The sequence below is a fragment of the Schistocerca piceifrons genome, chromosome 5, assembly GCF_021461385.2.
Source record: "Schistocerca piceifrons isolate TAMUIC-IGC-003096 chromosome 5, iqSchPice1.1, whole genome shotgun sequence".
NCBI lineage: Eukaryota > Metazoa > Arthropoda > Insecta > Orthoptera > Acrididae > Schistocerca > Schistocerca piceifrons.
The window spans coordinates 682,189,894-682,211,342 of NC_060142.1; the positions used below are offsets into that span (position 1 = coordinate 682,189,894).

General features: G+C 41.0%; 2 protein-coding genes across 2 annotated transcripts; both read left to right on the forward strand.

Annotated features, from left to right (window-relative positions):
- Window positions 1–2,126: 2,126 nt before the first annotated feature.
- Window positions 2,127–2,901, forward strand: LOC124799200 (prostatic spermine-binding protein-like). The gene is made up of 2 exons (XM_047262734.1): window positions 2,127–2,261; window positions 2,509–2,901. The coding sequence occupies exons 1-2, from the start codon at window positions 2,127–2,129 to the stop codon at window positions 2,899–2,901; spliced, it is 528 nt and encodes a 175-aa protein (XP_047118690.1).
- A 96-nt stretch (window positions 2,902–2,997) lies between these two features.
- On the forward strand, window positions 2,998–3,639 carry LOC124799201 (prostatic spermine-binding protein-like). Its single transcript, XM_047262735.1, has one exon. It carries the CDS (start codon window positions 2,998–3,000, stop codon window positions 3,637–3,639), a length of 642 nt encoding a protein of 213 aa, XP_047118691.1.
- The last annotated feature ends 17,810 nt before the right edge of the window (window positions 3,640–21,449 follow it).

The window sequence follows — 21,449 nt, forward strand, 5'->3', positions numbered from 1 at the left end:
TCTTGGTCTCCCTCTACGATTTTTACCCTCCACGCTGCCCTCCAATGCTAAATTTGTGATCCCTTGATGCCTCAAAACATGTCCTACCAACCGATCCCTTCTTCTTGTCAAGTTGTGCCACAAACTTCTCTTCTTCCCAATCCTATTCATTACCTCCTCATTAGTTACGTGATCTACCCACCTAATCTTCAGCATTCTTCTGTAGCACCACATTTCGAAAGCTTCTATTCTCTTCTTGTCCAAACTATTTATCGTCCATGTTTCACTTCCATACATGGCTACACTCCATACAAATACTTTCAGAAATGACTTCCTGACACTTAAATCTATACTCGATGTTAACAAATATCTCTTCTTCAGAAACGCTTTCCCTGCCATTGCCAGTCTACATTTTATATCCTCTCTACTTCGACCATCATCAGTTATTTGCTCCCCAAATAGCAAAACTCCTTTACTACTTTAAGTGTCTCATTTCCTAATCTAATTCCCTCAGCATCACCCGACTTAATTAGATTACATTCCATTATCCTTCTTTTGCTTTTGTTATATCCTCCTTTCAAGACACTGACCATTCCATTCAACTGCTCTTCCAAGTCCCTTGCTGTCTCTGACAGAATTACAATGTCATCGGCGAACCTCAAAGTTTTTATTTCTCCTCCATGAATTTTAATACCTACTCCAAATTTTTCTTTTGTTTCCTTTACTACTTGCTCAATATACAGATTGAACAACATCGGGGAGAGGCTACAAGCCTGTCTTACTCCCTTCCCAACCACTGCTTCACTTTCATGTCCCTCGACTCTTATAACTGCCATCTGGTTTCTGTACAAATTGTAAATAGCCTTTCGCTCCCTGTATTTTACCCCTGCCACATTTAGAATTTGAAAGAGAGTATTCCAGTCAACATTGTCAAATGCTTTCTCTAAGTCTACAAATGCTAGAAACGTAGGTTTGCCTTTCCTTAATCTTTCTTCTAAGATTAGTCGTAAGGTGAGTATTGCCTCACGTGTTCCAGTGTTTCTACGGAATCCAAACTGATCTTCCCTGAGGTCGGCTTCTACTAGTTTTTCCATTCGTCTATAAAGAATTCGTGTTAGTATTTTGCAGCTGTGTCTTATTAAACTGATAGTTTGGTAATTTTCACATCTGTCAACACATGCTTTCTTTGGGATTGGAATTATTAAATTCTTCTTGAAGTCTGTGGGTATTTAGCCGGTTTCATACATCTTGCTCATCAGATGGTAGAGTTTTGTCAGGACTGGCTCTCCCAAGACCGTCAGTAGTTCCAATGGAATGTTGTCTACTCTGTGGGCCTTGTTTCGACAGAGGTCTTTCAGTGCTCTGTCAAACTCTTCACGCAGTATCATATCTCCCATTTCATCTTCATCTACATCCTCTTCCATTTCCATAATTTTGTCCTCAAGTACATCGCCCTTGTATAGACCCTCTATATACTCCTTCCACCTTTCTGCTTTCCCTTCTTTGCTTAGAACTGGGTTTCCATCTGAGCTCTTGATATTCATACAAGTCGTTCTCTTATCTCCAAAGGTCTCTCTAATATTCCTGTAGGCTGTATCATCTTACCCCTAGTGAGACAAGCCTCTACTTGCTTACATTTGTCCACTAGCCATCCCTGCTTAGACATTTTGCACTTCCTGTCGATATCATATTTGAGACGTTTGTACTCCTTTTTGCCTGCTTCATTTACTGCATTTTTATATTTTCTCCTTTCATCAATTAATTTCAATATTTCTTCTGTTACCCAAGGATTTCTACTAGCCCTCGTCTTTTTACCTACTTGATCCTCTGCTGCCTTCGCTACTTCATCCCTCAAAGCTATCCATTCTTCTTCTACTGTATTTCTTTCCCCCATTCCTGTCAGGTGTTCCCTTATGCTCTCCCTGAAACTCTGTACAAACTCTGGTTCTTTCAGTTTATCCAGGTCCGATCTCCTTAAATTCCCAACTCTTTGTAATTTCTTCAGTTTTTATCTACAGGTCATAGCCAATAGATTGTGGTCTGAGTCCACATCTCCACGTGGAAATGTGTTACAACTTATATCCTGGGTCCTAAATCTCTGTCTTACCATTATATAATCTATCTGATATTCCCACGAAAATTGATCGATGCTGATACAGGTGGAAGGGTCCGGTCCCCGAAGTGATGGTGGTGATGATGATGATGATGATGATGATGATGATGATGGTTACGATTCTCCATTAACATTACATACCCCCGAAGATGGATTGATGCCGATACAAGTGGGTGTGGTCCCCAAAATGATGGTGATGGTGATGATGATGATAATGATGATGATGATGATGATGATGATTACGATTCTCCATTAACATTACTTACGCTCGATGATGAATTGATGCCGATTCAGGTGGAAGGGACTGGTCCACAAAGTGGTGGTGGAGGTGATGTGATGATGATCATGATGATGACGATGATTACAATTCTCCATTGACATTATATACCCTCGAAGATGGATTGATGCCGATACAGGTGGAAGGGTTGGGTCCCAGAAGAGGTGGTGGTGGTGATGATGATGATGATGATGATGATGATGACGATGATTACGAATCTCCATTAACATCACATACCCCCGAAAATGGATTGATGCCGATACAGATGGAAGGGACTGGTCCCCAAAGTGATGGTGGTGATGATGAAGATGATGATGATGATGATGATGATTACAATACTCCATTAACATTACATACCCTCGAAGATGGATTGATGCCAATACAGGTAGAAGGGTCTGGTCCCCGAAGTGGTGGTGGAGGTGATGATGATGATGATGATGATAATGATGATGATGATTACGATTCTCCATTAACATTACATACCCTCGAAGATGGATTAATGCCGATACAGGTGGAAGGGTCTGGTCCCTGAAGTGATAGTGGTGATGATGATGATGATAATGATGATGATGCCGACGATGATGATTACGATTCTCCATTAACATTGCATATCCTCGAAGATGGATTGATGCTGATACAGGTGGAGGGGTCTGGTCTCCGAACTGGTGGTGGAAGTGATGATGATGAAGATGATGACGATGATGACGATGATTACGATTCTCCATTAACATTACATACTCTCGAAGATGGATTGATGCCGATACAGGTGGAGGGGTCTGGTCTCCGAACTGGTGGTGGAAGTGATGATGATGAAGATGATGACGATGATGACGATGATTACGATTCTCCATTAACATTACATACTCTTGAAGATGGATTGATGCCGATACAGGTGGAGGGATCTTGCCTCCGAACTGGTGGTGGAAGTGATGATGATGAAGATCATGATGATGAAGATGACGATGATTACGATTCTCCATTAACATTACATACCCACGAAGATGGATTAATGCCGATACAGGTGGAAGAGTCTGTTCCCCAAAGTGGTGGTGGAAGTGGTGATGATGATGATGACGATGACTACGATTCTCCGTATTTATTACATACCCTCATAGATGGGTTTATGCCGATACAGGTGGACAGGTCTGGTACTGGAAGTGGTGGTGGAGGGGTAGATGATGATGATGTCGATGATTACGATTCTCCATTAACAGTACAAACCCACGAGGATGGATTGATGCCGATACAGGTGGAAGGGTCTGGTCCCTGAAGCGGTCCGGGATCTGATGATGATGATGATGATGATGACAATGATTACGATTCTCCATTTATATTACATACCCTCGAAGATGGATTGCTGCTGGTACTGGTGGGTCTGGTCCCGGAAGTGGTGGTGGAGGTTGTAATGCCGGAAATGCATATCCTCCTATTTCCATCTATTGTACTATTATTTTTTTCCTTGTTTTGTTACCTCAAGATATGACATTTCTGTCTCTTTATATATTGTAATTGTTTTACTGTTTATATATATATATATATATATATATATATATATATATATATATATATATTTTTATGCATTTATGTCGATGTCTAATTGGTTTGTTTCGTAAATATTATTTGTATTTTTACGCTGGGTCTTGCCTAGGGAAAACTGCTATCGAACGATTACATCGATAGGTCGTGTGAAGAATCAAAGTGTGTAGGATCTTTGGTAGTGTGAACTCTGCCGCGTGAAGCGCGGGCGGTGCAGAAAGGGTCTGGCGGGAGTAGCGAGTGGAGCAGGTGTTGTGTGACGCTCCCGCGAGTTGCCGCGCTTTCGGGGTTTGGCAGCATGTAATTGCGCTCGACTCGCGATGATAGTTTCTGACATGGTGTCGCGGACGGGAAGCATTAGCTGGCGCACATCAAGAGCCCGTTTCGCCTGGTGACCGTGTCGAGAAGAAGGCGCGCCAACATCCAGCTTCTGCAACAGCGACGGCCGACAATGAGTGACTGTCGCCACCTCCTCGATCGACGGTCTTCAAACCTTCAATCAACCAACAAGGAAGACTAAAAGCACGTAAAGTTTCAGAACTGTATGGCAGACCTCAGCTTTTCAAATTGTTCCATTTGCCTCGCAAAATTACAGCAACTTAGCATGAGCCTTTGTTGCTCATTGTCCCAATTGCATTGCCAAGCAGGGTCCCTTCCTTTTCCGAAATGAGCCCGAGTGTCGTTGAAATTCAAACGCCAGCTTTAAAATAATATAATTAGATTTCACTGCTTTAATTTCAAAGTTCAGTAGCTGGCTACAATATTTAGGTTACACGAGCACAAATTTAGAGTGCGAGTTTTGTTAGCATATTTTAGCTTACCTGTGACTGCAGCTCAGCTTGGTACGTACTAAATTTTACTATTGTTAATAGTTCAGAATCATTTAATTCAAGTTCAAAGTCAAATCTCTTGTTTCTAAATTGCGTAGAGTCAAGTTGCTTTTGAAATGATTGTTGAGGTAGTCCAAGACTAACCGTATTTTACTGGATTTCGATGTGCTTCAGAAAGAAAGCTCACTATTAACTTCAGCCACTAAATTAACTTTCGATTTTCCGGTTTTATTAATTCTTTTGCTAAATTAAGTCAGAGTGTAGCGAAATATATTACTTCTGACAAACTTTCAGTTTTCACACTACACGTGTCAACCTTCAGTTGCCACGCTTCTAGTGTTAATTATATGTGTAATAACCTTTCTTTTTCAGTTACTATAGTAATTGTCCTTAGGACTGGCGACCGTGATTTCCCCCAAATCTCAAATATCTAATTACCGCTAGTTAATTCTTAACGTAACGGCCGCACATTTACTTTCTTTATTAACTTTACCCCTTTCGAAATTAATTTCCACCAGTTTCATTTGCATTTTTCCTCTCATTTAGATGTAACCCTTCCTCCCTCTTTACCGACAGATTAACTTCGGTGACGATTGTTTTTCCCAAATTTCCATTAGGTACACGCGGTTTAATTTTTCACTGTCATTAAGGTCGATAAGTGAGGGGGAGGTTACACGTGGCGACCGTGACAGGACAATCTTCGGATTTGAGGTTGTTCTGGACACGAATTTTGTATGTTGCAAATCTCGTAACAAAGTACTGGTTACGTACAGGCCGTTACGTCAGCGAGAATAAGTAGTGGGAGTAATCCTAATTATATTTGAGATTTGACAGTTATATTGAAAATTATTAAAATGAGTGAAGGCAACAATTGCCAAAATTTGGTAGACTTGGATACGGAACAATCGGTCGAACAGTGGGAAACGCGCGCCGCGGTACCCATTGTTCAGGGGCAGGCGGCTAGCATGAAAGACGCGACCGCCGAAACGCAACAAAGAGCAGAAATGGAATTCCAAAGTTTAGAAAATGTTTCGGAATCAGAAGTGAAAATCAAATCTGAATCCCTTGATGACGAATACGGGGGGACAATTAAAGAGGAAGCCGCTACGGAAGTGAAACCGGTAGTTTCCGGGAATTTAACTGATTTATTGAATGTTTTGATTAACGAAATCAAGAGTCAATCGGCCAAGCAAGAAGATCAGGCTGCCAAACAAGAAGCTCAGGCTGCCAAGCAAGAAGCTCAGTCTGAAAAATTTGAACGGATGCTAGACAATCAGAACAAAGCTATTAACGTTGTTATCAACAATGTTGGAGTTGTTAACACAAAACTTGATTAAATCAAAGAAGATATTGTTGTAATTAATACCGAAATCGGTAATCTTAAACAGGAAATGATAGGCGTTCAGGCGGAAATTGCGAGCATAAATACTCGTTTTGATTCCGAAATTAGCGGAATCGAGAAAAGTGTAGGAGACGCAGTTCCTCCGATCATCGAGAATAAGGTGACGGAACAAATTCAATTAGTGAGAAAAGAGGATCATCAGAAGGTGGAAACTTTAAAGGCTTTAGTATCCGAAGTAGATACCAAAGTGACGAAGCAGGCTAATACCTGCGAAGAGAAAAAGAGGGAAGTGGAAACGCTTGCGACAACCACTTGCCAAGTGATTACGAGGGTGTCGGAATTAGAAAGGAAACTTGACGAAAAACAGAGCTATGTGCCAATCTGTGCACATAGTTCGGAGTTGTTGGCGAAAGAGGAGCGGTTCGACCCCTTGAAAAAAGGCGGTATACACCCGACGGATTTCATTAAAAATTGTGAAAGAGTTTTACCCAGATCATGGACTAATGAGAGAAAAATTAATGCGGTTATTGATGTGTTGGCTGGTGATGCCAAGCGTTGGGGCTTAAACCTCAACATTACGAACCTGACTTTTGACGAGTTTAAAAATTTGTTTCTGGCTGAATACTGGTCAGAGCAGAAACAGCAAGGTGTCTGGCGCGAATTTGTCGTATCGAGGCCTTTCGATGCGAATTCGCGCGTTTCGATGAAGGAGTTTTGTGAGGGCTGGATCCGCAAGTTGGAATATTTGCGTGATCGCCGCACGGAATCCGAAATAGTCTGGGAACTCTACAAGAAGCTTCCAGATGATACAAAACGCTACATAGGAAGCAATTACAGGACAATCAATGATTTCCTGGAAAGAGTTGAGGACGAGGACAACTGGCGCAATAATCGCGACAGTGGTAGTGGCCGTGGTAACAACAACGGGTACCACAGCAACCACAACAACGATAACCATGGGAATAATGCATACCGCAACTTTGGCAGCAATAACAATAGTGGTTCGGACCGTAATAACAATCGGTACAATGCAAATAATAACAGGAATGACGGAAACCAGTATCATACTAGCGTGATACGGGCTGCGCAGAATAGTAATAACGCCAGAGGGTGTGGTCAGCCGCTTCAGCAGTATCCGGGGAGCGTATCTGCTGGGACGAGACAGGGAAACCATTAGCCGCGCCGGTGAGGGGCCGACCGGGCGTGGAGAAATTTTGGCGGCCCAATAACAGGAGAAAACCCAGGTGTCGTCGTTATGAAAATTCCGTATGGAATAATCAACGGCGGGAGAGTGTGCCAGTGTTAGGAGAAAGGAGCGCACCCACAAGTAGTAGATCAGCTGTAGACACGGCAGTAGGAAGTACATTCACTGTCAGTGAGAACAATTTAAGTAGTGTTCCGGAAATCGATTATAAAGTGGCAGCTGTAATACCCACAGCGGAACTGGAGATTGAGTTTAAGAATGATTCGCAAGTGTTGGAAGAAGATCAGATGTCGGATAAAACGTCCGTCATCGAGCGAGGAGATGCAGAGAGGGATGAGGTCTGGTTAAGGCAGTTCGGTCGCTTATACGACGAACTAAGAGATTATAGGGGCCTGTTCGGGAGAAGTGTTTATGGGGAGCGCGGGCAGGATTTGCCGCGTCTCGTCCCGCAGGAAGATAGTGATTGTGAAGTGATAGAAAGTTCTGGCCCTAACCGGCAGACTTTACTAGAAATAGTTGATGTTAATGGGGAGCACGAGCAAGATGCGTCGTGTTTCGTCCCGCAGGAGTTGAATGTTGAAGTAGTAACGGAAAGTTCTGGCCCTAACCGGCAGACTTTACCGAAAGTTGTAATGGTAGAAGTAGCCGACCCATCCGACGCGAACATCCAGTTTAAACATTGCGAGAGTATTAAGGAGAAAGATTACGAAAATTTTAGTGATAGCCGAACACGATTGGTAGAAAAGCACGTAGATTACAGCGTGTATGAGGTTAGAGCTGACGTTATACGGTCAGACGGTAGCAGTGTGTGTTGCGCAGATCCAGAGGAAGTAATTTCAGATGCTACTGGGCACATTCTTCCAGGTAGATTGGCAGATGAGATCAATCTGACCAAAGAGGAATCAACGAAGGTGACAATTAGTGAAGTGATAGCAAAGCAGCACTCACTAGTTGACGAGTTACAGGAAAAGGTTTCGGTATTGGAGGCGAAGCTACAGACTAAGCCTCAGGACAGACGTGTTGAAATTAAAACTGTATGTGAACAGAGGCTGAAAAAGCCGCCAGATAAACCGGATTTAGGATCAAAGCCGGATGGTTTTTTCTGGAATGACCTGGATATAGACGAGGATTTACTGCGGGAAAATAAAGAAACAGTCGAGGACAAGTGTAGACAGATAGTAGTGTCTGTTAATATGCACGACCTACAACTAAACGTGTTGATTGACACCGGTGCAGAATTGAGTGCTGTATCTGGGAAAATATTTGAGTTACTGAAAGACAGACCTGGCATCGTAGTTATGCCAGTAACAGGAGTGAAAATTATCGGTGCTACTGGGAAGGCCAGTAAACCGGTCACAAAACAGATTTTTGTCAACTTCGAGATATGTGGGGCACGATTTGAACAAGAGTTTGTCGTCGTGCCAGACTTAACTACGGAGGTAATTATTGGGTTAGATAGGCTATTAAAGTACCGTGCAGTGATAAATTGCGAAAGCAAAACTTTGACATGTACGTCACAAGATAAAACAATAGTAGTTAGTTTTGACGAGGCAGGAGACGGTGTGCATAGGCAATACCAGCATATACACATTGTTAACTGGCCGAATGACATTGACGTAGGAATGAGTTTGAACTGCCGTAACATGAGGAATTTCGGCACTGGAAAAAGTGTAGAAAGTGAATTGGAAGAGATAATCAAATTCCCTCCACGGATTAACATTAGTATTGGTGTGAAAAAAGATCGTTTGCGAGAAGTAATGAAGCTAAAAGCCGATGCTCGCATACGTCGTCATGACGCTAAAGCGCGTTTTGCTAAGTTTGCAATCGGAGACTTAGTACCTGTAAAAGCACATGAGAAATCGAGCGAAATAGACAATGAAATCTCTAAATTTAAGTTTGTTTATAATGGACCATATAAAGTCATTGGTATACCTCACACAAATGCTTATTGCTTAGAGTATCCAAGCTCTGGAAAACGATTAGGTATACGGAATATAGTAGACTTGAAATTGTACCAACCTAGGATCGATTAATACCACACAATGCGTAATTTGTACAATATGTAAATATAGAGTGTAAGATTTAAGGTTTGCTAGACTGCCATGCTTTTGCCTGACCAAGAGGACATTAGAGAAGTTGTAATTAATAAGTAATTAATTTTGATTAATCAATTTAATTTTAATCAATTTAATCATGATCTAATCAACTGAAAAATCCAAGCTGCTAGTTTAAGTTTTCAGCTGAGTCACAGTAGATTAAGGAATGTAAATATGATTTTGTAAATAGCTGTAAGATTCCATGAATATGTGTTTTACTAGTCATTGCCGATGTACTTAGACGCTGTTTTAAGTTTCAGGCTAGTACATGCGTGTGATGATGGACAGTGTTGAGTTATCCACTGTGATAGTGTTTATGGACTCCTTGAGATTACTCGGGAGTGAGTTTTTCCGAAAGAATTCAGTGAAACGGACGTTCTGGAAACGCCGTCACAAGGGCGAGTGAGATCAAGCGTGCCGCACACGCGGGCGCAACAATACTGGCGAGGCGAGCCGCTGTCGGCTCTTGTGCCGCTGTTGGCTCTTGGGCCGCTGTCGGCATTCTTTGTACTTGCGAGTACGGAAGGCGGAATTGTTTTTCTTCCTGGACAGCTGAAAGAATTCTACTGTCAATATTTATGTTTTTTTCGATCTGATGTGTGTTATTTTCTTGTTTAGCATTAATTGGACTCTCATGGCAAGCGTATTAATTACGAAAAGGTTATATAAAATGTGTAATCTATGTAATTAATAATTAATTTGCGTATTTTGATCTACTTGGTTTTATGACCATGTACTCTGATTAATTTTGTAAATAGTATTCCATTTCATGATAGTGTTACGGATTTCTATATCTTCTATGAATTTTAATATGTTGTCAACCTGTTTTATTTTGCGCAAGATGACAGAGTGGAATAAGATTAGGAGTGTCTCCAACAGTTATTATGGTCTAAAAATTGATTTATGGTTAATTAGACGAATGCTAAATTTTGTTGATGTTTTGAGCATATGCATTTCCGCTGTTTCTTTTTGGGACATTTTCTGAGTCTGTTTACGTTACACGAACATCTTCAGACAATGTGGGGCACGTGTAACGCCGGAAATGCATATCCTCCTATTTCCATCTATTGTACTATTATTTTTTTCCTTGTTTTGTTACCTCAAGATATGACATTTCTGTCTCTTTGTATATTGTAATTGTTTTACTGTTTATATATATATATATATATATATATATATATATATATATTTATGCATTTATGTCGATGTCTAATTGGTTTGTTTCGTAAATATTATTTGTATTTTTACGCTGGGTCTTGCCTAGGGAAAACTGCTATCGAACGATTACATCGATAGGTCGTGTGAAGAATCAAAGTGTGTAGGATCTTTGGTAGTGTGAACTCTGCCGCGTGAAGCGCGGGCGGTGCAGAAAGGGTCTGGCGGGAGTAGCGAGTGGAGCAGGTGTTGTGTGACGCTCCCGCGAGTTGCCGCGCTTTCGGGGTTTGGCAGCATGTAATTGCGCTCGACTCGCGATGATAGTTTCTGACATGGTGTCGCGGACGGGAAGCATTAGCTGGCGCACATCAAGAGCCCGTTTCGCCTGGTGACCGTGTCGAGAAGAAGGCGCGCCAACATCCAGCTTCTGCAACAGCGACGGCCGACAATGAGTGACTGTCGCCACCTCCTCGATCGACGGCTTCAAACCTTCAATCAACCAACAAGGAAGACTAAAAGCACGTAAAGTTTCAGAACTGTATGGCAGACCTCAGCTTTTCAAACTGTTCCATTTCCCTCGCAAAATTACAGCAACTTAGCATGAACCTTTGTTGCTCATTGTCCCAATTGCATTGCCAAGCAGGGTCCCTTCCTTTTCCGAAATGAGCCCGAGTGTCGTTGAAATTCAAACGCCAGCTTTAAAATAATATAATTAGATTTCACTGCTTTAATTTCAAAGTTCAGTAGCTGGCTACAATATTTAGGTTACACGAGCACAAATTTAGAGTGCGAGTTTTGTTAGCATATTTTAGCTTACCTGTGACTGCAGCTCAGCTTGGTACGTACTAAATTTTACTATTGTTAATAGTTCAGAATCATTTAATTCAAGTTCAAAGTCAAATCTCTTGTTTCTAAATTGCGTAGAGTCAAGTTGCTTTTGAAATGATTGTTGAGGTAGTCCAAGACTAACCGTATTTTACTGGATTTCGATGTGCTTCAGAAAGAAAGCTCACTATTAACTTCAGCCACTAAATTAACTTTCGATTTTCCGGTTTTATTAATTCTTTTGCTAAATTAAGTCAGAGTGTAGCGAAATATATTACTTCTGACAAACTTTCAGTTTTCACACTACACGTGTCAACCTTCAGTTGCCACGCTTCTAGTGTTAATTATATGTGTAATAACCTTTCTTTTTCAGTTACTATAGTAATTGTCCTTAGGACTGGCGACCGTGATTTCCCCCAAATCTCAAATATCTAATTACCGCTAGTTAATTCTTAACGTAACGGCCGCACATTTACTTTCTTTATTAACTTTACCCCTTTCGAAATTAATTTCCACCAGTTTCATTTGCATTTTTCCTCTCATTTAGATGTAACCCTTCCTCCCTCTTTACCGACAGATTAACTTCGGTGACGATTGTTTTTCCCAAATTTCCATTAGGTACACGCGGTTTAATTTTTCACTGTCATTAAGGTCGATAAGTGAGGGGGAGGTTACACGTGGCGACCGTGACAGGACAATCTTCGGATTTGAGGTTGTTCTGGACACGAATTTTGTATGTTGCAAATCTCGTAACAAAGTACTGGTTACGTACAGGCCGTTACGTCAGCGAGAATAAGTAGTGGGAGTAATCCTAATTATATTTGAGATTTGACAGTTATATTGAAAATTATTAAAATGAGTGAAGGCAACAATTGCCAAAATTTGGTAGACTTGGATACGGAACAATCGGTCGAACAGTGGGAAACGCGCGCCGCGGTACCCATTGTTCAGGGGCAGGCGGCTAGCATGAAAGACGCGACCGCCGAAACGCAACAAAGAGCAGAAATGGAATTCCAAAGTTTAGAAAATGTTTCGGAATCAGAAGTGAAAATCAAATCTGAATCCCTTGATGACGAATACGGGGGGACAATTAAAGAGGAAGCCGCTACGGAAGTGAAACCGGTAGTTTCCGGGAATTTAACTGATTTATTGAATGTTTTGATTAACGAAATCAAGAGTCAATCGGCCAAGCAAGAAGATCAGGCTGCCAAACAAGAAGCTCAGGCTGCCAAGCAAGAAGCTCAGTCTGAAAAATTTGAACGGATGCTAGACAATCAGAACAAAGCTATTAACGTTGTTATCAACAATGTTGGAGTTGTTAACACAAAACTTGATTAAATCAAAGAAGATATTGTTGTAATTAATACCGAAATCGGTAATCTTAAACAGGAAATGATAGGCGTTCAGGCGGAAATTGCGAGCATAAATACTCGTTTTGATTCCGAAATTAGCGGAATCGAGAAAAGTGTAGGAGACGCAGTTCCTCCGATCATCGAGAATAAGGTGACGGAACAAATTCAATTAGTGAGAAAAGAGGATCATCAGAAGGTGGAAACTTTAAAGGCTTTAGTATCCGAAGTAGATACCAAAGTGACGAAGCAGGCTAATACCTGCGAAGAGAAAAAGAGGGAAGTGGAAACGCTTGCGACAACCACTTGCCAAGTGATTACGAGGGTGTCGGAATTAGAAAGGAAACTTGACGAAAAACAGAGCTATGTGCCAATCTGTGCACATAGTTCGGAGTTGTTGGCGAAAGAGGAGCGGTTCGACCCCTTGAAAAAAGGCGGTATACACCCGACGGATTTCATTAAAAATTGTGAAAGAGTTTTACCCAGATCATGGACTAATGAGAGAAAAATTAATGCGGTTATTGATGTGTTGGCTGGTGATGCCAAGCGTTGGGGCTTAAACCTCAACATTACGAACCTGACTTTTGACGAGTTTAAAAATTTGTTTCTGGCTGAATACTGGTCAGAGCAGAAACAGCAAGGTGTCTGGCGCGAATTTGTCGTATCGAGGCCTTTCGATGCGAATTCGCGCGTTTCGATGAAGGAGTTTTGTGAGGGCTGGATCCGCAAGTTGGAATATTTGCGTGATCGCCGCACGGAATCCGAAATAGTCTGGGAACTCTACAAGAAGCTTCCAGATGATACAAAACGCTACATAGGAAGCAATTACAGGACAATCAATGATTTCCTGGAAAGAGTTGAGGACGAGGACAACTGGCGCAATAATCGCGACAGTGGTAGTGGCCGTGGTAACAACAACGGGTACCACAGCAACCACAACAACGATAACCATGGGAATAATGCATACCGCAACTTTGGCAGCAATAACAATAGTGGTTCGGACCGTAATAACAATCGGTACAATGCAAATAATAACAGGAATGACGGAAACCAGTATCATACTAGCGTGATACGGGCTGCGCAGAATAGTAATAACGCCAGAGGGTGTGGTCAGCCGCTTCAGCAGTATCCGGGGAGCGTATCTGCTGGGACGAGACAGGGAAACCATTAGCCGCGCCGGTGAGGGGCCGACCGGGCGTGGAGAAATTTTGGCGGCCCAATAACAGGAGAAAACCCAGGTGTCGTCGTTATGAAAATTCCGTATGGAATAATCAACGGCGGGAGAGTGTGCCAGTGTTAGGAGAAAGGAGCGCACCCACAAGTAGTAGATCAGCTGTAGACACGGCAGTAGGAAGTACATTCACTGTCAGTGAGAACAATTTAAGTAGTGTTCCGGAAATCGATTATAAAGTGGCAGCTGTAATACCCACAGCGGAACTGGAGATTGAGTTTAAGAATGATTCGCAAGTGTTGGAAGAAGATCAGATGTCGGATAAAACGTCCGTCATCGAGCGAGGAGATGCAGAGAGGGATGAGGTCTGGTTAAGGCAGTTCGGTCGCTTATACGACGAACTAAGAGATTATAGGGGCCTGTTCGGGAGAAGTGTTTATGGGGAGCGCGGGCAGGATTTGCCGCGTCTCGTCCCGCAGGAAGATAGTGATTGTGAAGTGATAGAAAGTTCTGGCCCTAACCGGCAGACTTTACTAGAAATAGTTGATGTTAATGGGGAGCACGAGCAAGATGCGTCGTGTTTCGTCCCGCAGGAGTTGAATGTTGAAGTAGTAACGGAAAGTTCTGGCCCTAACCGGCAGACTTTACCGAAAGTTGTAATGGTAGAAGTAGCCGACCCATCCGACGCGAACATCCAGTTTAAACATTGCGAGAGTATTAAGGAGAAAGATTACGAAAATTTTAGTGATAGCCGAACACGATTGGTAGAAAAGCACGTAGATTACAGCGTGTATGAGGTTAGAGCTGACGTTATACGGTCAGACGGTAGCAGTGTGTGTTGCGCAGATCCAGAGGAAGTAATTTCAGATGCTACTGGGCACATTCTTCCAGGTAGATTGGCAGATGAGATCAATCTGACCAAAGAGGAATCAACGAAGGTGACAATTAGTGAAGTGATAGCAAAGCAGCACTCACTAGTTGACGAGTTACAGGAAAAGGTTTCGGTATTGGAGGCGAAGCTACAGACTAAGCCTCAGGACAGACGTGTTGAAATTAAAACTGTATGTGAACAGAGGCTGAAAAAGCCGCCAGATAAACCGGATTTAGGATCAAAGCCGGATGGTTTTTTCTGGAATGACCTGGATATAGACGAGGATTTACTGCGGGAAAATAAAGAAACAGTCGAGGACAAGTGTAGACAGATAGTAGTGTCTGTTAATATGCACGACCTACAACTAAACGTGTTGATTGACACCGGTGCAGAATTGAGTGCTGTATCTGGGAAAATATTTGAGTTACTGAAAGACAGACCTGGCATCGTAGTTATGCCAGTAACAGGAGTGAAAATTATCGGTGCTACTGGGAAGGCCAGTAAACCGGTCACAAAACAGATTTTTGTCAACTTCGAGATATGTGGGGCACGATTTGAACAAGAGTTTGTCGTCGTGCCAGACTTAACTACGGAGGTAATTATTGGGTTAGATAGGCTATTAAAGTACCGTGCAGTGATAAATTGCGAAAGCAAAACTTTGACATGTACGTCACAAGATAAAACAATAGTAGTTAGTTTTGACGAGGCAGGAGACGGTGTGCATAGGCAATACCAGCATATACACATTGTTAACTGGCCGAATGACATTGACGTAGGAATGAGTTTGAACTGCCGTAACATGAGGAATTTCGGCACTGGAAAAAGTGTAGAAAGTGAATTGGAAGAGATAATCAAATTCCCTCCACGGATTAACATTAGTATTGGTGTGAAAAAAGATCGTTTGCGAGAAGTAATGAAGCTAAAAGCCGATGCTCGCATACGTCGTCATGACGCTAAAGCGCGTTTTGCTAAGTTTGCAATCGGAGACTTAGTACCTGTAAAAGCACATGAGAAATCGAGCGAAATAGACAATGAAATCTCTAAATTTAAGTTTGTTTATAATGGACCATATAAAGTCATTGGTATACCTCACACAAATGCTTATTGCTTAGAGTATCCAAGCTCTGGAAAACGATTAGGTATACGGAATATAGTAGACTTGAAATTGTACCAACCTAGGATCGATTAATACCACACAATGCGTAATTTGTACAATATGTAAATATAGAGTGTAAGATTTAAGGTTTGCTAGACTGCCATGCTTTTGCCTGACCAAGAGGACATTAGAGAAGTTGTAATTAATAAGTAATTAATTTTGATTAATCAATTTAATTTTAATCAATTTAATCATGATCTAATCAACTGAAAAATCCAAGCTGCTAGTTTAAGTTTTCAGCTGAGTCACAGTAGATTAAGGAATGTAAATATGATTTTGTAAATAGCTGTAAGATTCCATGAATATGTGTTTTACTAGTCATTGCCGATGTACTTAGACGCTGTTTTAAGTTTCAGGCTAGTACATGCGTGTGATGATGGACAGTGTTGAGTTATCCACTGTGATAGTGTTTATGGACTCCTTGAGATTACTCGGGAGTGAGTTTTTCCGAAAGAATTCAGTGAAACGGACGTTCTGGAAACGCCGTCACAAGGGCGAGTGAGATCAAGCGTGCCGCACACGCGGGCGCAACAATACTGGCGAGGCGAGCCGCTGTCGGCTCTTGTGCCGCTGTTGGCTCTTGGGCCGCTGTCGGCATTCTTTGTACTTGCGAGTACGGAAGGCGGAATTGTTTTTCTTCCTGGACAGCTGAAAGAATTCTACTGTCAATATTTATGTTTTTTTCGATCTGATGTGTGTTATTTTCTTGTTTAGCATTAATTGGACTCTCATGGCAAGCGTATTAATTACGAAAAGGTTATATAAAATGTGTAATCTATGTAATTAATAATTAATTTGCGTATTTTGATCTACTTGGTTTTATGACCATGTACTCTGATTAATTTTGTAAATAGTATTCCATTTCATGATAGTGTTACGGATTTCTATATCTTCTATGAATTTTAATATGTTGTCAACCTGTTTTATTTTGCGCAAGATGACAGAGTGGAATAAGATTAGGAGTGTCTCCAACAGTTATTATGGTCTAAAAATTGATTTATGGTTAATTAGACGAATGCTAAATTTTGTTGATGTTTTGAGCATATGCATTTCCGCTGTTTCTTTTTGGGACATTTTCTGAGTCTGTTTACGTTACACGAACATCTTCAGACAATGTGGGGCACGTGTAACGCCGGAAATGCATATCCTCCTATTTCCATCTATTGTACTATTATTTTTTTCCTTGTTTTGTTACCTCAAGATATGACATTTCTGTCTCTTTGTATATTGTAATTGTTTTACTGTTTATATATATATATATATATATATATATATATATATATATATATATATATTTATGCATTTATGTCGATGTCTAATTGGTTTGTTTCGTAAATATTATTTGTATTTTTACGCTGGGTCTTGCCTAGGGAAAACTGCTATCGAACGATTACATCGATAGGTCGTGTGAAGAATCAAAGTGTGTAGGATCTTTGGTAGTGTGAACTCTGCCGCGTGAAGCGCGGGCGGTGCAGAAAGGGTCTGGCGGGAGTAGCGAGTGGAGCAGGTGTTGTGTGACGCTCCCGCGAGTTGCCGCGCTTTCGGGGTTTGGCAGCATGTAATTGCGCTCGACTCGCGATGATAGTTTCTGACATGGTGTCGCGGACGGGAAGCATTAGCTGGCGCACATCAAGAGCCCGTTTCGCCTGGTGACCGTGTCGAGAAGAAGGCGCGCCAACATCCAGCTTCTGCAACAGCGACGGCCGACAATGAGTGACTGTCGCCACCTCCTCGATCGACGGCTTCAAACCTTCAATCAACCAACAAGGAAGACTAAAAGCACGTAAAGTTTCAGAACTGTATGGCAGACCTCAGCTTTTCAAACTGTTCCATTTCCCTCGCAAAATTACAGCAACTTAGCATGAACCTTTGTTGCTCATTGTCCCAATTGCATTGCCAAGCAGGGTCCCTTCCTTTTCCGAAATGAGCCCGAGTGTCGTTGAAATTCAAACGCCAGCTTTAAAATAATATAATTAGATTTCACTGCTTTAATTTCAAAGTTCAGTAGCTGGCTACAATATTTAGGTTACACGAGCACAAATTTAGAGTGCGAGTTTTGTTAGCATATTTTAGCTTACCTGTGACTGCAGCTCAGCTTGGTACGTACTAAATTTTACTATTGTTAGTAGTTCAGAATCATTTAATTCAAGTTCAAAGTCAAATCTCTTGTTTCTAAATTGCGTAGAGTCAAGTTGCTTTTGAAATGATTGTTGAGGTAGTCCAAGACTAACCGTATTTTACTGGATTTCGATGTGCTTCAGAAAGAAAGCTCACTATTAACTTCAGCCACTAAATTAACTTTCGATTTTCCGGTTTTATTAATTCTTTTGCTAAATTAAGTCAGAGTGTAGCGAAATATATTACTTCTGACAAACTTTCAGTTTTCACACTACACGTGTCAACCTTCAGTTGCCACGCTTCTAGTGTTAATTATATATGTAATAACCTTTCTTTTTCAGTTACTATAGTAATTGTCCTTAGGACTGGCGACCGTGATTTCCCCCAAATCTCAAATATCTAATTACCGCTAGTTAATTCTTAACGTAACGACCGCACATTTACTTTCTTTATTAACTTTACCCCTTTCGAAATTAATTTCCACCAGTTTCATTTGCATTTTTCCTCTCATTTAGATGTAACCCTTTCCTCCCTCTTTACCGACAGATTAACTTCGGTGACGATTGCTTTTCCCAAATTTCCATTAGGTACACGCGGTTTAATTTTTCACTGTCATTAAGATCGATAAGTGAGGGGGAGGTTACAAGGTGATGATGATGATGATTACGATGATGACGATTCTCTATTAACATTACATACCCTCGAACATGGATTGATGCCAATACAGGTGGAAGGGTCTGGTCCCCGAAGTGGTGGTTGAGGTTATGATGATGATGATAATGAAGATGATAATGATGATTATGATTCTCCTTTAACATTACATACCTTTGTAGATGGATTGATGCCGATACATGTGGAAGGGTCTGGTCCCCGAAATGGTGGTGGAGGTGATGATGATGAAGATGATGATGATGATGACGATGACGATGATTACGATTCTCCATTAACATCACATACCCTCGAAGATGGATTGATGCCGATACATTTGGAAGGGTCTGGTTTTAATGAAATTATACAAAAATAATTTCATTAAAAAAAAAGAAAAAATTAAATAATCAGTTACTCTTTTTTTGAATTATTTTCTTTTAGTTAATTAATTTGCCTTCTGTCTGTACAAACGAACTTTGTTGTAGAACCTGCCTCTTATTTACGTGTGGTAATAAAAAAAATGCATTTTCAAAAGAATTGAGTACATTTAAAATTACGTGAACTCATATTAACTGATTAAGAATATTTATCTGAGAATTAAATCCTTTACATAATTCGGCCTTGGCACACATTTTCTAAATGCTGTGGGTTTTTTTTTATATTATTTACTGAATTTTTTCCCGGCGTTAGCTTTGGAACACAAGACTGTCTCTATTAGCAGAAAACGGTTAAATATTGCCAAGCCGACGTTTAATTATCACTGATACAACTACACATCCCTATACATTTAAGTTATTTGAAAGAACCATGATTGTTAAATTTCAACACTAACTATCCGCCTATGAATGCACAAATGTGAACTAATTTAAAATCCGTAAGTCTCAGGATCGCTGTAAAAGAAGAACATTTTCTTAATTCACTGCTAATTTTTATCTGTTCCCGATTTACGGGTTTGGTTAATTTTTCTTAGCGGAACAATTTTTTAAATGTGCCGCCGCTGCAAATTGTTCGGTCGCGGCACAGCCCAGCAACACCGCAAAAAATGCTGAAAATTCTTTAAAGAAGTTTTATAGATGACATGGGCAAGCTAATTTACATTAATAATACACACTTTTGATAAATTATGATGTATTTATACCACAACAATAATTCAACTTACACTAGTTTGTAATTTCTGCTCTAATGGCGGCTAAATCTCGAAACAGACAAAAGAAGTCTACCCATTCATAAAACGCTTCGTCACAGCTTCCTATCGCTTTCAGCTCTAAAGGAGGATGAACAAAGAATACTCAGTACGTGGTGCTTTTATACTACTGCTGACTATTAACATCTCTTTGTAATCATATAACATTATTTTCGTCTGTGGCTGAATTTTACATTTTTGTTATCGCAGATATTGACACATTTCGCAATTATATTATGAATATAGAAATATTACCATCCTAAATACAGAAAGAATATTACTACAGAAAATATTACAATAATAATGAATGTCCTTTACACAAAATTCAATAATATTTTTTGTTAAATAATTACAGTATTTACAAATTGCTTTATAGCGGCGTATATAGTAAAATTAAATTTTAGTTTATTAATAGTGTGAGTTTGCCAGGGAACTTTGCATGGTCCCGGAAGTGGTGGTGGAGGTGATGATGATGGTGATGATGATGATGATGACGATGATTACGATTCACCATTAACATTACATACCCTCAAAGATGGATTGATGCGGATATAGGTGGAGGGGTCTGGTCCACGAAGTGGTGGCGGAGGTGATGATGATGATGATGATGATGATGATGATGATCATTACATACCCTTGAAGATGGATTGATGCCGATACAGGTGGAAGGGTCTGGTCCCCGATGTGGTGGTGGAGGTGATGTTGATGATGATGACGATGATGATGACGATGATTACGATTCTCCGAATTTATTACATACCCTCGAAGATGGGTTTATGCCGATACAGGTGGACGGGTCTGGTACTGGAAGTGGTGGTGGAGGGGATGATGATGTTGATGACGATGATTACGATTCTCCATTAACAGTACATACCCACGAAGATGGATTGATGCCGATACAGGTGGAAGGGTCTGGTCCCCGAAGTGGTGGTGAAGGTGATGATGATGATGATGATGATGATGATGTCAATGATTGCGGTTCTCCATTAACATCACATACCCTCGAAGATGGATTGATGCCGTTACATTTGGAAGTGTCTGGTCCCGGAAGTGGCCTTGGAGGTGATGTTGATGATGATGATGATGTCGATGATTACGATTCACCATTGACATTACATACCCTTGAAGATGGATTGATGCGGATATAGGTGGAGGGGTCTGGTCCCCAAAGTGGTGGCATAGGTGATGATGATGATGTTGATGATCATCAGCATATACCCTCGAAGGTGGATTGATGCTGATACAGGTGGAAGGGTCTGGTCCCTGAAGCGGTTCGGGATGTGATGATCATGATGATGATGTTGACAATGATTACGATTTTCCATTTATATTACATACACTCGAAGATGGATTAACGCCGATACAGGTGGAAGGGTCTGGTCCCCGAAGTGGTGGTGGAGGTGATGTTGATGATAATGATGATAATGATGATTACGATTCTCCATGAACAACACATAGAAATGAAAATTGATTGATGCCGATACAGGTGGGTCTTGTCCTCGAAGTGATGGTGGAGATGATGATGATGATGATGATGATGATGATGACAATGATTACGATTCTCCATTAACATTACATACCCTCTAAGATGGATTG

Coding starts and splice junctions, on each gene's coding strand:
- LOC124799200 (XM_047262734.1), top strand. CDS start 2,127: ATGCTGATACAGGTGGAAGGGTCCGGTCCCCGAAGTGATGGTGGTGAT. Junction 2,262..2,508: donor ATGGATTGATGCCGATACAA/GTGGGTGTGGTC, acceptor ATGCCGATACAG/GTGGAAGGGTTGGGTCCCAG.
- LOC124799201 (XM_047262735.1), top strand. CDS start 2,998: ATGCTGATACAGGTGGAGGGGTCTGGTCTCCGAACTGGTGGTGGAAGT.